At 39.6% G+C, this 16729-nt stretch overlaps 1 protein-coding gene across 1 annotated transcript in view; it reads left to right on the forward strand.

The window, feature by feature from the left end:
* The first annotated feature begins 210 nt into the window (after positions 1–210).
* ADAMTS18 (ADAM metallopeptidase with thrombospondin type 1 motif 18) overlaps positions 211–16729 on the forward strand; it is a 64591-nt gene continuing 48072 nt past the window's right edge. Inside the window, exons 1-3 of the mRNA XM_072346554.1 lie at positions 211–312; positions 474–558; positions 2393–2709. Coding sequence (XP_072202655.1) covers positions 211–312; positions 474–558; positions 2393–2709 — 504 coding nt within the window. The remainder of the gene's footprint in view (positions 313–473; positions 559–2392; positions 2710–16729) is intronic.

Here is a 16729-nt window from a genome sequence, read left to right on the forward strand (position 1 = left end):
GGCTTAAAGCGTGCGCGCCGTCGGGCGGCGAGGGCGCGCTCACCTGGGCGCCGCTCCATGGGCTCCGCCGTCGCGCACGGCGGGGGCGCGGCGCTGCGAGGCGGCCGCCGGAGCTGCTGCGGGGCAGAGCCCAGGTGACCATGCGGGGGATCCGGGCTCGGCCGCCGCGCGCTTCGGGGAGCAGGTAGCACGCCAGGTGCACGGCGGAACATGGACTGTCTCCTGCTGGTCGTCTGGACTTTACCTGCCGCGATTCTCAGCTGCAGCTCCATGCAGTTCCCGACCTTCCTGTGGCTTGGAAACGCTGTAAAGGCAGGTCGAGAGCACTTTCTTTTGCAATCGCCTAGTGTACTTGCATAGCAGGTTACTGCACAGTTTCTGATGCCTTGTCTTTCTGCCTTCCCTTGTCAAGTGAATCTCGCCCAACACTCCTTTTCTCTCTCTCTCTCTCTTTTTTTTTTTCTCTCTTGCAGACCCTGCAGCTGTGCTGCCTCTGTTGCATGTCTCATGCAGCAAGTTTAACCAGTGACAGCATCAGTAGCAGTGAATTAAACCATGGTTTGTATTGCTCTTTCTGTATCTATGTATATGAACATTTGTGTAGAGCTTTTTTCTTGGTAGCATGAGCATTTAAAGTGGAGAAGCTAAAGCATTTGGGGAGCACAAAGTGAAAGCGAGTTGGCTTCTGTAGAACAGCTAACTGAGGGCAGATTGACTTGTTCAGCCCTGTGTGCAAAGACAACAAGGAATGATGTCTACAGGCAAAGCGGATGAATAAATGAGATGGTAAATACATCCATATATACATGTGCAGTTAGAAAGATGAATGTGTACATAGCCACAACATCAAAACCTCATGTGTTTGTTATGGAAGCAAGGAGACAAAAAGTAGTAAAAAGATTTGGGTGGGAGAGCGGAAGAAGCAGAGCACTGCAGGCTAAGGGAGAGCAAACCTGGAGAGAAAAGGCTGTGTGAATGAGAGCCCAGGGGCTGTTTGTTCCCAGGCTGCAGAGACTAGCACTTAGATGCTGATGACTTTGGGAAGGTTGAAGTGCAGTATGTGCTTTTGATTGGATGAGAGGGGAAATAAAGTACAATGGAGAACCACACCAGGGTGCCAGAAGGAAAACCCTCTTGCACCCATGCCTGTTCACCAGGGGATTCCCTCACTCCAGCAGCTGCTTGCAGTTTTTGGCCACTAGCCTGCTTAGCCTCCTGAGTTCTGAGGCTGATTAACACTACTCCAGGAAAGTAAAAGCTCTTGATGTATTGTTTCCACTAAGAAGAAACAGCTTATCACTGCTTATGTGTTCAGCTTAGTGTGTGCCCAATAAAATCTACTCAGGCCAGGAGATTGATTGTTTCTGTAACACCTTTAACAAGATAAGAAAGGTTTTTTTCTTCTTTTGCAATGGTGTTATTTCAATTTAGGGAGAGGAATGGATTGTCTAGCTGTCAAATGTACAGGCATCTTTAAGGGTGCACAGAGATACAACCCAACAGTTCAGTGGGACTGGGAAGCAGTTTATTCAGCATACTTACAGCACTGGGATTAGGTGCTAGTTCAGCACATGACAAAAATTCAAAGCCTGCTTCCAGGGTCCCTGTATGGACAGATCAAGAGCAGTAGTGATGGACTTCAGGCTGGGCACTTGCTTGTGCAGCTGGCTGAAGCAGGGCCCCTGATTTTTCTTTTCATAGTTTGCTGCTAGTAGATCTCAGTTAAGTTTTGTAATTTTTTTTCATGTATTTTATCCAAAACAATAAATTTCTTTGACATGCAATTAGCAATGGCTGGCTAAAGGTTATTAGGTAGCATGTAATCTCTTTCTTCTGAAGGTCAGTTACAATTTGAAACCCAGTCTAATCAAGTCACTACAAAGAGATGAGGTCTCCCTCAGTTAAGGCATTAATAAATTAATCCTTTAATCCATTTGAACAAGTGGTACAGTTCTACAAAGTCCCAGTCATGGTTTTCTCCTACAGTGATACAATATTTGCTGCATTCTTAGGGAACAAAAAAAAAATACCCCTCAAACCAAAGCAGCCTTCACATTTGACAGCAATTAATACAGGGGGAGGGGAAAATCTACATATCTGTTGGTGATGACAAATGTCTTCAGAAGAGTGATTGTGGGAATGTTCACAGCTATGCTACTTAGTCTGTACCTCTCAGTGGGGCAGAAAGGAAACAAACACTGTTTGAGAGGCTGTGTGACTTACAGGGTGAATACATGCAGCCAAGCCTATATACACATAGCCTGTGGAGCTTTCAGGCTATTCCCTGAATGGGGGAATTCTTCATACCATAACAAAAGCCTGCTGCTTACTGTGCTAGAATGACACCTTATTTGCTGGATGCTAAAGCTGATAGCTAACTTTATCGTTACAGATTATGTCTTTGTGACACCTGTCAAAGTGGATTCCAGTGGATCGTTCATTTCACACAATGTTTTGCACAGTACTAGGAAAAAGAGATCAACTCACAGTTCAAGGAGTTCCTTGCACTACAAATTTTCAGCATTTGGACAGGAGCTTCACTTAGAACTTAAACCTTCAACCATTTTAAGCAACAGTTTTATTGTCCAGGTACTTGGGAAAGATGGAGTCTCAAATTCTCAGGAACATGAAATTGAGCAATGTTTCTACCAGGGATTTATAAGGAACGATAGTACCTCGTCAGTAGCAATATCTACATGTGTAGGCTTGGTAAGTGTTTCAAACAAATCAGTACTCAAACTATTTTCATACTTGGAACCATGGTTGTTTTGGCAAAGATCTTTATGTACCATATGCCATTTGGTGATTTTCTTAATACCACTGGTTGCTATTGCATTTAACAGAAGAGGTATAGTTACAATGAATTGTATCACACTTTTAAGGAAGGTATCTTTAAGGACAGCACAGCGGAAGACTGGTAGGCCTTGTAATTAGCCCATGGAAGTCTTCATTTGTTATAGTTGGTGATAGTTTCTACCTGTTTTGCTTCCTCTGAAATAAATGTTCTTCCTGCTATTGTGAACTGCTGTGAATAAAGAATCAAACCACACGCTAATGAGAAAAAAAGCGTATACCTAGTTTTGTCAACTACTTTAAGGAAGGGTGAATTTCCTAACTCAGCAGCAGTTATGAACCAATTTCCCTTGGCTTCCTGTGGAAGTTCCAGCCTACCCTGGTTTATAAGCCTTGATGAGTGGATCTCTTATGAATGTGTTAAATACTGTCCTTGCATATTTTCTATTGATGGCTGTTGTCCAAGTTCATGAAAAATTATTACTATGCACAAACGGTGTTGTTTTTTTTTCAAGATGTATTTGATAGTGCTGTTTTCCTCCAGAAGAGTCTTTACTGATGTAATTCAGAATGCTTAACTACAGAATTAATAGTTATTGTTAGCTTCAGGGCAAAAGATCTTGCATTTCACAGATTTCATATGGATGCAGATTAGAACAGTGACATTCGACAGTGCTAGGTTATAGGAAGCTATCTTTATGCTGTAGGGTTCAGAGGTCCAAAGGATATGTTGGGCCACCCTCTAGAGATCTCTTTTGCACAGGTACTTGATCATGAGGGCTATTAAACTGCATGGTGAGACCAAAAGAGGGGCACTTCAGACGTCCAGTGTTTCTTTTGAAATAGTAATCAGCGACTTGAGAAGAGGGTGGCTCACTGGGAAGAGCTGTTGAATACTGATAATTGGTTGAAGTAGTCTGGTAATGTTTTGAATGCTCTACTTACCTGTTGGTCACTGCAGTTAGATGAATTAGTGTTTTCCAGTTCATTTGGACAGCTGCAAATGTGGCTTTGAAGCAGATGCCAGGAGCTGGAATGAATTCTATTTCATTTTTTGTTCTTATGTTTGTAGTACTGAACTGTCATTATCAGATGTGTTTAGTTGGGAATTTCTATGGAAGCTTAACTTTCAAATCTAACAGGTTTTATCATTTTTGTTTAGACAAAAGCTGTTTTAACTTATTGCAGTGTTTGCCATTTCCTCTAAGGGAAGCGTTCTGCCTCTGTGCAACAGCTGGAGTTTGGGTGATCTCCCTGTTTGGTCACGTTTTATTTTCTAACATGCATCAAGAGCTAAGTGGAGCTGGGCTTGTCGTGTCTTGTCTGGAGAAGGAAGGTTCAAGTCTGCCTGGGGTCACAGAGGAACAGAATGTAGTGATCTTAACTGAGACTGAAATGGATCTTTTACCACTGTCTCGACATAGAGGTTGTTATGACTGGTAAGCTTTACTTACAAAAGATCCAGAAACCGATCAAAAGAGAATAAATATTGTGGCTTCAAAAAACTTATTACGGCAGAACCTTTTCAGTATCTATGCTATCATCAATTAGAATCTGTCTCCTTCTTTAATCAGTTCCAAGATTTAACATAGTTCACCTTAAATTGTTTTACTTCATTTACGAGTTTAAAATAACTTTTAATAATCTCCTGCAGAGTCAGTATCACAATGTATAATTGTTCCTTTCTCCCTATGCTTTTATTAATTTCTGTGCAACTATTGCCCAGCAGGAAAATTATCAACAGAATTCTTAGTCTTTCAGTTTGCAAGACTTCCTTAAAAATGTGTCGTCAGCTGTTTGTAATGACAACCGCGTCGCTTTTTTACTGTGATCCAAATTCAGTAATCATATGTTAAGTCTGGACGCTGTGCCCTGACCAAGAGAACCTTGTGAATAGCTTCTATATCCTCTTTGCACCAACTACTTTTGTCACTTGGTTGCCCTTCTTTCCTATTTGCTTTGTTCACTGCAATTAAACCGAAAGTGGTGTTTCTTCTATATGGTTGGTAGCACTAATCTTTCCATTGTTCCTTTCATTAGCAATAGCTTCCCTACAATAAAATTGCAGTGACCCATTCTTTCAGGCCTGGAACACCACAATGTGATTTGGAAGCAATTGCATTTCAATAGACTACAGGGACTCTTTGATCTAATTTTTTGGATGACCTAGAGTATTCAGTCATTCAGTTGTCTGTTATCTGCCATTGCCTGCAGAGTGGACTTTTGAGAGAGTCTATATGAAATGGTTTGTTAGACAGGATGACCTTAACTTAACACTGGAAAGGAGCAAGAATTTGTTGCTTCAGTATCATCTATTAAGATATGTGTGTATCTAACATTTTGATAATGTAGTTGACACCGAGGCCTCACATTTTCATGCTGAATTGCTGATTGGAAACCAAATGTTTCCATCCACTGAGATAACTTTCTTGATGGGTCAAAAGGCAAACTTTGGCCCATGCTCTTTTTCTGGTGTAAATTAATTTAGCATTTTAGAATAATGCATACACATTTACTTTGAGGAATATCTCTTGCCTTTTCGTCATCCAAATATTTAGGTACTTTGATTGTCAACAGGAAAATTCTTTTTTTCCTGCCTTTTTTTCTTCATTCAGCATATGCTGTACCATCTGTTATGTTTGTTTTTATTTTTTTATTTCTTATTTTTTGATGAAATTAACTTATATGCAGGAATCTTGTTTAGATCTTTTACATTTCTCCTTCACCATCAGACACTGAGTAACAGCATCATGCTTACCTAGTAATAAAGCGTGTCACAGTTAGTAAAATTCAGGCTTATGTCCTGCGTTGCATAGGTTCACTCAGTTTATAAAGAATGCTCAAAAGAGGTACTTTATATACCTTAAATATGTATGATGGTCTGTGTGTAGAGAAGATTTGTTCCCTCTAAAGAAGCTATGATAATTTTTATTTTTCATTTTCATTTGTTTCACTAATACATTCTTACTCTCAGGGCTGTTTCTGTTTGTTTAACTCTTTTAACTTTGGGTCAGTGAGTTCATTTACATTTGTAAATACAAAAGCAGTTTGTTCTTCTGGCATCATCTTAATGTGGCCCAAATAGAAAATCGTGTAAAATCTTCAACTCCTTTCTGCACTGATGTTCATAATTGCTTTTAATAAAATTCTTATGGTAGCCAAGCATGACTTTTGGGAGTTTCCTTCAATTCTTCATGCTATCCCAGTGTATACATCCTGGCTGCTGGTTTGGTCCTGCCACTTCATCTCACTTTCAATTCAAGCTGCTCATTCTGCCCAAACATATATATATATTTTTTCTCTGAGCTCCTGACTTAATTCTTACTTATTCAAAGTAAAATGTATGATTCCCACTATTGTTCACTAATATAAAATTACTTGCAATTGCCTTTAGCTATATAACTGGAATGCTGACTATGCCAAATGCACATAATGAAGGGCTTTTCTGAAGGAGATGGTGTAGGCCACTGTTAGGATAAAAAAATTTTTAGGAAATATTGAATATGGCCATTTCTGCATTCTCCATCTCTGTAAGCATTACATTCTCACTCCTGTATTAAAAACAGATATTTGTGTCACGTTCATCATCTTTAAACCCACTTCAGGATGACATTGTCCCTAAAAGCTTTACTCAACTCTCTGTGGTTTGATTGTCTCTTTTTATATGCTTTTGGTCTCTGTTCTGTCTCTTGTGTGACTGGAAACAACTCACTTTACATGGTAAATTGGGCAGAGAACAAAGAAACTCCAGAGTTGTCAGCAGTCAGTTTATGTTCTTGAGACATTCTTAAAAATAATTTTAAAATGTACTTTTAGGAACTGAAGTCATGTTCCCTTGTGAACAAGACCTCACTGAAAGAGTCAAGGAAGTTTATAGCATAGTCCAGAGCACAAAACATAGAAAATACTGATCATAATGAATGAGTTGGTTTTATGGAACATCTGTGGAAGCATTGCAGCTGTTTGGTGGAGGAGACAGGTATTAGAGTATATGGCAAACACATAAACAAAATATATAGACAACATAAAGGAATACTCTTAGCTTTACACCGCTGAGTAGACATGCATATCTACTCAGTCAGAGGGATAATCAGTTCGCTGGAACAATTCAAGTCTTGTAAAGTACACAGTTTTATTGTTTAGGCCAAATTCAACCCTAAACAAGCACACCAGTGTGGAGACCTGACAGACTGCCCCTGCTTATGCTAGAGGAGAATATGTGCTATTTGGCCCTTGTATTTATGTACTGCAATTAGAAGAGTGGAGTCAGCTTCATGCACTAGCTGGTGCCCTCCTTTGTTTTTGGTAAGATGTGATCGAATCTTTCATTATAAGGGGCCTCTTGTCTCAAGTTCTGTTGTGTTTGTTAGTGTCTAGTCAAGGGAAGAGAAAGAGGAGGGAAGGATGAATCATGTTACACTCACTGAGCTGTCAGAGAAGTCTACGACTGGAGAAAGGGTTAGATGTACTACTGAGAGATAAACAGGAGATGTATTAATTCAACGGTAGTTGTGTGTGCACGTCTGAGGGCAGGACTTGCTCAAAGTATCAAAGAAGCCACAAAATTAAACCTTCTTAATGCAGTCTGGCCACCTAAGAGGCAGGCAGGCAAGGCAACTCATGTACCCATTCTTTGTAGTCATTTAATTGCACCCTGTATTAGCATTACTTAAGTTCATGCTAACAACAGTCTCTTATTCCTAGAGCTCACACTTGATGTCCAATTAAGTATGTTGAGACAAATCCCAAGGTTCTTTTTCAGACAAACTCCCATCAAAATCAGTGAGCCAGACTGCTGGTGAGAGTACAAAACAACTGCTGTTTGCAAGGAGAGTTCTTTAGAAAACTACAGCTGTAAAAATAGGACAAAATTTGGCCCATTAGGACCTTGAAAAGAAACCAAATACAGAAATGACAATTTGACTCCTTCCCAAAGCTATTTTTAGGCCTTCCACAAGTCAATATACAAGTTCCATATTTTTTCTGTTACATGAGAACAAAATGAACAGCATTGGAACATATGTTAATTGGCTTTCTTTATATTCACACACCATTACATCTCCATCCCTTACAAAATTCAAACTATGTTTCACAAGGTCATCATTTTGTCCACTGTCTTGATGGACACTGTGCCATTAGTCTTCCCTTAACACAATAAAGAAAGGGGCAAAACAATTTCAAGGAAAATGAAGTAATAGTGAGAAAAAGCCATATTCAAGATTTTTATATTATACTGGACACATATACACATAACACTTCTGGCTTCAGCCTTCTATTGACCTCTGACAGGAATTGAATTACATGATGATAAGGTTATTATTGATTACCCTTCTCTATAGCTGTCTGATAAACTTTACATTAAACTCCTCTGCAAGACAAGGATTATGTTATTCCAGGCATTGTGAGCCAACTGATTCCTCATGGGTCAGAAACTGAATTCAAGAAGTTAAATGCTGGACACATAATTGTCTGGGCTGGACAGGTAATAGTGGGTGTTTTTCCCAAATTATATAGTAAAACCAAGAATCCAAAACCAAACCTGTAGCCCTTGAACACATAGAGGAAATACTGTGTCACTGTCTAAGAGCAGTTGGCCCTATCTGCCTGAGTACAGTGGGCTGCGAGCATGCAACAGGTCTCAAGGCTGCCCACAGGAGCTAGTGTGCTCAGTTGTTTTTTCCAGCTCTATTATTGTTAACTGGTAGTAAGAGCATGGAAATCGTTCTCTCGTGTATCTCACACCAAACTCCACCCTATAGTGAATACCATTGCTTGCACTCTAAAAGCAGTTCCAGAAACAAAGTTGTCTGATAAATAGGCAGTTTATCTTTCTTAAGAAGTAGAGATGTAACTTCTAAAGGAATCAGTAGAATTCATCTATCCTTGAAACATGAGCATTTTTCTTTCTGTAGCAAAGTCTTTCCTCAACTCTTAGTTCCCACAGTTTCCCTTAGAGAGTGAGTCTGTTAGAGAGAAACAAGTAGTCAAATGCCTCCACGGGGGTCAAGAGAGGATGACCTGTCTGCACAGACTTGACCTCCTCATAACAGGATGTCTTTGATGTAAATGAGGATTTTTATTTTAAGTGCCACTATTTTTGTTTGGATCATACCATTTCTGCTGCTGAGATGCAACATACTCTTTTCTCCACAGCAGTGAACTGTTGAACATCCAAAAATCTTTCTCTACTTAAAGACAGATTCTAAAAACTAGTAGCAGCTTTTTGTTTTATTATTTTTTTTTTTCCTTCTTCCTCCACTTAAAAAGTGTTTGAAGAAAATACCAGGTTTGCAGACTCAGAATCTAAAGCCATTTACTCAATCAAAACACAATTAACAGTCTGTGAGACTGTAGTTCAAGTCCAGCTCAAGCAGCCCACTCCCAAAGTTCTGTACACAGCACATAGCAGTGGAGGCAATGGAAAGCAGAGAGGTATCCTGATTGTGCCCTGGCCATGCTGTACAACCCACTTAATTTGAACAAACAATAGCATCAAAATTATTTGTAAGTTCTCTTTTTTTCTCCTCCAAGATTTCTCTTAGCCTCTCTGCCAAACTGGTGTTCTAAGTATGACAGGTTTGTGATTTGCATGCTTGCATTGAAATGGGAACTTGACCTTCATCCCTTGTACTGTCAGCGATGAGAGAAGGACAGAGGCCTGAAGTCTGTTATCACCTTCTGTGATTTGAAATTTGCAGTTCTTGGATGGGGTACAATAAAAGCTGGGGCCATGCTGTGCAATTGGCTGCTATGCCAACAGTTTACCAGTTGGTTCAATAAGATAATTTCAGAGCTTCGCCTGATTTCATTTATGGATTTATAACTCTCCACAGGGATTCTAGAAAATACCTGTCTTTTTTTTGGAAATCTCAGTGTCCAATGACAATCTGGCAACAGCCTCACTGAATTGAACAGCTTTGTTAGAAGTATTTCCTCTAACCTGACTCCCAGTCAAACACAGAAGTTGTTAAGTCTACGTGACAGACTTAAGTGGTCTTCTGTCAGTGAGTTAACAGAAGAGGGGTTAAACTTGGCTACCTGCAATGAGAGCTAAACCTACAGCAAGGTTCTATCAACTAAAGCTCAGACTTCATTATCTTTTTTTCCTAAAACTCACTCATTTTGCATTAGGAAGGCTCTGACTAGCTTTTAAATGATATCTGAATTGAACTTTAATGTACAGTTGTATTACAAACAAGGTTTTCCTCTGTCTTTTTGATCACATCACTGGGAGCAGAAATGTTGGTTCTTTCTTGCCTTTTCTTATCCCATTTTAATCCCAATTCTGTTGCTGCAGGTCTACCATAAATTACAGTATGCGAAAGGAATTTCCTATTGATTTGCTCTGACAGTGATTCGACCAGCTATGTGAAATAGCTGATGGAAGCAGAACTTTACTTTGGTTCAGACAGCAGAGCACTGACTAAAGCTTAGAGGTAAACATTTACAGAAACCTGAAATCATAATGCCTTGCAGATCAACACAATTTACAAATGTATTAGGCTTCTGTACGAGCTTTAATGTGTGTTAGAGACTCATAATGGGTTGACATCAGTAACCTTTTATTGTTTATCATGCTCGGAAGTCACTAAGAATGAGGTGAAGAAATGTCAAATAATCAGGTCATATGCAAGTGAATGAGTCTTGATGGTTGGAGCTTAGTACCGTGGGAACCATTGTTGTCCAAAGCAATTTCTGGAACGTTCAAGTTAATTTCTTTCTTACAGCGTTCATAGGCTAGGGAAATCTACAAACAGCTTCTGCAGTCTGATAATAAGCATTTTCCTGAATCTTATATGTAGCTTCCAGCTAGTCCCTGCCACCGAGTAATAAAATAAAAAAGTATGGGGACAAAGATAACAGGTCTTGAAGTTATTCTTAATGGAATAGCAAGATCCAGCATACACACATTTAGTAGAAGAGGAAGCTGAAGCAATAAAGTGATGTTTACTTATGGAGACAATAGGGCATTGCCTTTTCACTCTTCTGTGGCATTAGCATTTCTAGCTGCACTACTATGTACACAGCACACTCACGGCTTTATGCTGTGAGGACTGGATTCTTGCTGTTCACAGTGGGATCACTTGACAGCTTGTGCCTGCCTAATATGCTAAGTGAAGGACTTTTGTGTCTCAACATCTTTATTAATATTAATAGAATGAGATTTTATTTTTTTTTAAACGGACCTGTACAAAATACGCTTGACCTGGCTTGAGCTCTCACTTCTGTTTTTACACTCTGCTGCACAGTGTGGCTTCCAACTAATTTAAGAATGTAATGCAATAAACTGTGTCAGAGTACACAAACTAACAAAACAGGGATTACTCTTCAGCTCAACAGTTACTTTGCCATGAGATATAAAATTTACATAACACCAAAATAATTAGATTTTTTTCAAACAATAAAATTAAACAAATTTGCTTTCTCTTTCTGCAAGTCAGCGCACTTCAGTGAGAAGACTGAGCATTCTATGATTCTATGTTTAAAAACAATTGTCATGAGTAGGCTTGTCTTCTGTCATACTCTTTTTAGAAAGAATTAATCAAAACAGTAGTTCTTAAAGTCAGGCTAGACTAAACCTCAAGAAGTATTTTCACTATTGAAGTATTACCTGGTAATGGTATAGGGTAGGTATAATGGCTGTGAGAGAAGAAAGATTAAGCCTTTCTAAATATGTGGCTACCCAGTTTCATTTCCTGTTAACACTTAACAGAAGATTTTGCTATTTATTTTGGTTGATGCAAGTATAAATTAAAGGCTGAAGTACAAACTTTGGTCTAGGGCCAGCCTGAATTATCTGCAGCCCCCCATGGAGCTGTGAATGATTATAATATGGATGAAAAAATGCTTCTGTCACTTTTGCCCTTTTTTGCTACTTCATCTGACAGAGGATCATTCTACATTACATTGTTTACAATAACTGTCTGTAAAAACACTAGACATCAGCCTAACACAACAGTATCTCCAGTCCCCAGTTTCTTTCTCTGGTTGCTGGCTACTCTTTATGCTAGAAACCATGCTGAAGGCTGTACAGATACATTTTGCATTTCCAACAACACATACTGATGATCAGATTGTTTTCTTGCCTCTAGCAGCTAAAACCTCAGCAAAGGGGGAGGAAAAAGGAAACTTTGCAAGCTGAGACAAAAGTGAACAGCTCTGATCCCTGCAGCATGGTATCTTCCACTGTCATTGGCAGATACCTGCTGTTTTAGGGGCTTCATCTGAAGTTTATAATGAATAATATGTTCTGTGCCTCTTTGGATCGAAACTGGACCTAAAAGGGTTCCCTTTTCTTCCATTCTGGCCTTTGATTCAAGAGGCACACAGTACCTTTTTGGTAAAATTATTACAATTTCTGTTTTGTTTAGAAATATATTTTTCAGAAGAAAGGTTATGCTGGTTTGTAAAGAAAGCAAAGCATGTCAATTTCCACTGTCAGTCCCCGAACACATCTTGTAAGTAGACCAAGGTGGAGCAGTATAATCAGGTTACACTGAGTTAGAAGATAGAGGAAAATGGCCTACCTGGAAGGCAAAGAAACCAATCTGCAGACTGACCCTATCTTCTTCTTATGGACTGTTTAGTAACAGCCAGAAGTGAAACGAAGCAGGAATTCAAGCAGCTTCCCAGAAAACCAGCAACATACTCAAAGGTAAATAACTGGAAAGAGCTTACCTGCTGTAATCATGATCAAGTCCTGATGAAGTCAAATGTAGCATTTAGACTCTGTGGCACTTCACCTTCTGGGTCTGACTCTGCATTTCACTAGCCAATAAAAAATAAAAAAAATATGTATGCATACACACATCTATACAAAGGCACTGAATTGATGATCTTGATTTTACAAAAGACAGTGAAATTCAGTAGATATTAGTGTATTATTTACATAAAGTTGCACAGGGCAGTGCTTTTTAGAGCTGTTGCCTTCTCTGCCATTAAATAGCAATAACACGTTCTAGCTATTTAAATGAACTCCTTCATGTTTCTTCCAGGGAATTGACTCAAATTTTAAGGAAAGAGTCGAAGAGATTCGTCTCTGATTGGTTTTTATAGCAAGTGGCTGGATGTAAAGTAGCTGCAAAAACTGTGACATACTGTTCTTGCATTACTCCAATCACTATGTACTAGTATATGCTAAAGGAAGAACTTATTGTGAGTTCATGAAGTATCTTATGCAATTGATTTACTAATGCAAAAATATTGAGAGAGATTTAGGATTGATTGATAACAGCATAAATAGTTTGAAAAAAATATGTCCAGTATCCTGTTGTAGTCCCTTTGAGGATCACAGTGGAGGTGCACAAAGAGGAGCCCAGGACAGGAGTCATCAAGCATGAAATCTTGGGCTGAAACTATTTCAACAAGAGTGGGAGTGTAGTTTCAGCCCTCTCTTATCTTAACAGCATTCCTTATGTACACTAGCTTTCCAAAGTGAGATGTGTGATTGATTCATAGCAACTGATGGGCAGTTTAAAATTACAAAGCTTTCAGTTTCCTGGTTCCCTGGCAGATAAGGAGGGTGGGCATTTCCTGATTATATGGTATACATTCAAAATAGTTCCCTGTGGTGCTATTTGTGACTAATTTACTTCTATAGGACATTAACACGGCTGGTGTTATTTCGTGGGAGAGGTGTATAGTGTAACATGCTGTGAAGAGAGGAAATGTTTCACAACAAGAGGTCTTTCTGGCTTTTCCTCTGTTTATGTTACCACCTGGAAAGAAGGAAAGGTGGAGTAAATGACCGATGATCCACATGGATTGCATGAACAATCCCATCTTTAGTCATGACACAAAAGCCAGGCAAATTCACACTGAGAAGTGTGAAAATTGCACTTTAATTCCTAGAAACACAAGTCTTGTGTAGGAAAACATGTAGTCATGAATAGCACTTGGCTACCTTCCTGTCACTGGTATCTTGGCAGGCAGCACAGAGACCCCACAGCCAGGGAAAGCTCAAGAGACCACTCAGCAGCCAGATGATTTTGGGGACAAGTCAGGGGTACACTAATATGAGAGACAGGCTTGGGACAGGATACAGCTGAGAAGTTAGAATGTGAGAATGGTAAGTCAGCACCTGCACAAGCATTCAGTGGGGCTCTTGTGTTCTGTGGTGTCAGGCTGGAGCAGGGAGTGCACACAAGCCCTAGGATAGATGAGACTGAAGCATCTGTAACTCTCACTCACTTCCATGATGTCCCAAAGCCTCTGTAAACCTGACAGCACATTCCTCTTCTTCGAGCTTTTTCCTTAACCTGTATTTAACCTGACCTTTGTTTAACCTACTGTTCAGTAGATTCATTGCAGAAAGAAGGTCAGGCTGCCTAGGAAATTTTGCCTGCTAAATCTTCTGTTGACTTTTTTTAAGCCATCCTTTTATAACTTTGAAACATGTTAAGTCGTCAAGACACTCCATGTGATTTTATCTCTCTTCACTTCCCTCAATTTTTGCTCCAGCTAGAGGGCCAGCAGTGCTCACCGTTGTGGCAGCATCAGTGTCAATAGATTTCCAGGTTTCATGGATCAATTTAACATAGTATCTCACAGAATGAAAAGTTACTTTCAAGTACAACCTTTCCTTTGCCATTTTATTTTCCCTATTTCTTGACGTCTCAAAGATCTTCAGAAGGTTACTTTGATCTCTGGAGCTCCACAAACTATAATAGGAAGTAGTACATTGAAAACACTCTACTGTACAAACACTTTCATGAATGCTACTCACTTACTTGAAAATCACAATTGTGTGCTTGCTAAGGCAGGAATCAAAGACCTCTCTTTTTAAGTCAGTTTCTGTAGGTCTCTGTAGAAACAGAAGTTTTTATTTCCCCCTCCTCATACTCTTTTGTTCTCTGATCTTAACTCTGATTTTCAGAGGTACATGATGGAGCTAATTTTGTTAGTTAACACAAACGTTTCTACGCAGCCTTCATACTTCTTTTAAGACTCATCTCAACTCTCAACTGAAGCATCACATAATTCATAGACTTATAGAAAAGTCAGTGTAACCTTTCATAACCATTATAGTTCTGCAGACCTAGTCAGTAAGGCTCAGTTGAATACAGATCTGAATACTTGCAAAACATTATGTCAATGGCCCAAATACTGGCTTAGACTTTTCTGTTGCACTCTGACCCCATCAACAAATAGGATGTTGTAATGCTATAATGGGATGATAATAGCAGGGTGGTAAAGTCTTTAGCTACAACAAATAAGAACAAGGCCAAATGCAGCAGACACAGAAATGAAGGGGAAAAAATTCCTGCTTACCATTGGAAGCTTCCAGGTAAGCAGGAATCTCCAGCAAAATATGCCCTCATCTCCACTGCCAACCTGGTCTGTGAAGGTGTGGACCCTGGCCTCACCCCTTCCAGTCACTTAGGTGCATTGCTTACACCTGATCTCCCCTGGGTTGGCCCTCCTTTTTCACCAGGTGCTCAATTGCTGTTTCAGGCCAAGACATAGCATTTCCACTACAGATGACAACAGGTGTAAATTGGAGGGGTGGATTCAACTCTCTTTATGCTGAAAATCTGGACCAAAATTAAAGCAGCATTATTATGTCAATTTTAGGAGGACTGTTTTGACATTGTATCATATCATATTTTGCACAAGGTCAAACTTGCTTTTATTACGAGGGTTACTGCTGATAGAAAATTTTACTGAAAATAATTTCTCATCAAACTTATATTTATAATAGTATTAAATACTTTTCTAAATGGGGGCCCAGGTTTTCTGCTTCTAATTTCACTAGTTAAACCAGCAAAAGAGGTGGCATGCTCACCTTGGTGCACTGTTCCCTTACAATAAAAAAGTAGTGAAATTTGTGAGAGAGAGGAGTGTGAATGAGTGCACTATTCTGAATCAATACAGGGATGAAGCAGTATATGTGGGCACCACTGTTTGGTAGCTTGTTGCATTTGACTACAATTAAGGGATGAAATTTTTGGACCCATGGTATATTTGGCAATACAATGTGAAGGCAGGTTGTAAGCTGTGCCCAGAAATACATGGGCATATTTCATGACATGGACTGTAGATGGCAGTTACTACATTTAGATTAGCAAATAACTCACTTCTTAATCAAATGTCCATTCTAAACTAAGACCTGGAGACTAAGAATGTGGCTTACTGTGTGTCTGACTTATACATGGGGTTGTCCTGGTACAGGTTTCTTGTGTTGTGACAAACTGAGAAAACAGTGAGGCCTAATTTTAATTTGGTGGGACGCTGCTGTCCTATTTCAGGTTAATAGTATGAACTGCCTTCGAAGTTTTACTGATCTGTCTTTTCTTAGAAAGAAAATGTGTTGTGATTTAACCTGGCAAGTGGCTAAGTGCCACAGAGTCGTTTACTTACTCCTCCTTTCCCAATGGGATGGGGAAGAAAAACAGAAAAGAACAAAGTAGAACTTGTGGGTTGAGATAAAACTATTTACTAAGATAAAGAGAAGGAAAAGGATAGTAGTTATGACTTCATATATATATGAAGTATATAACAAGTGATGCAAAAGCAGTCGCTCACCACCCCCCAACTGATGCCCAGATAACACCCCGAGCAGCAGAGAGAGACAAACTCCCACTCCCTCCAAAACTTCAAAAAGAAGGCTACCCGGTGATGTGATGAGAGACAGATGGTGTTCAGAGTGGTGCGTCGTCAGACAGGGCACTTAACAGCGCAGAGTCCTGCTAAGTGGCAAGTACCTAGTTACTATGAGTTTGTGTGCTCAAGCTGCTGAGTAGCACCCTGAAGGCTGGAGCTGCAGCAGGAGAAATGCCATGAGCTTCTATAGTGAGGGGCACAGAATAATCTGACTGGTCAAATGAGAGTCTTTGCAATTTTTTCAAACATTTACAGTACAGATTATACTGCCCTGCCTTTAAAACTGAGAAATAAGGAACAAAGAAGCTGTAGGATGAAGAACTGGGAGCTGAAT

Source organism: Excalfactoria chinensis, chromosome 11 (genome assembly GCF_039878825.1).
Source record: "Excalfactoria chinensis isolate bCotChi1 chromosome 11, bCotChi1.hap2, whole genome shotgun sequence".
Taxonomy (NCBI): domain Eukaryota; kingdom Metazoa; phylum Chordata; class Aves; order Galliformes; family Phasianidae; genus Excalfactoria; species Excalfactoria chinensis.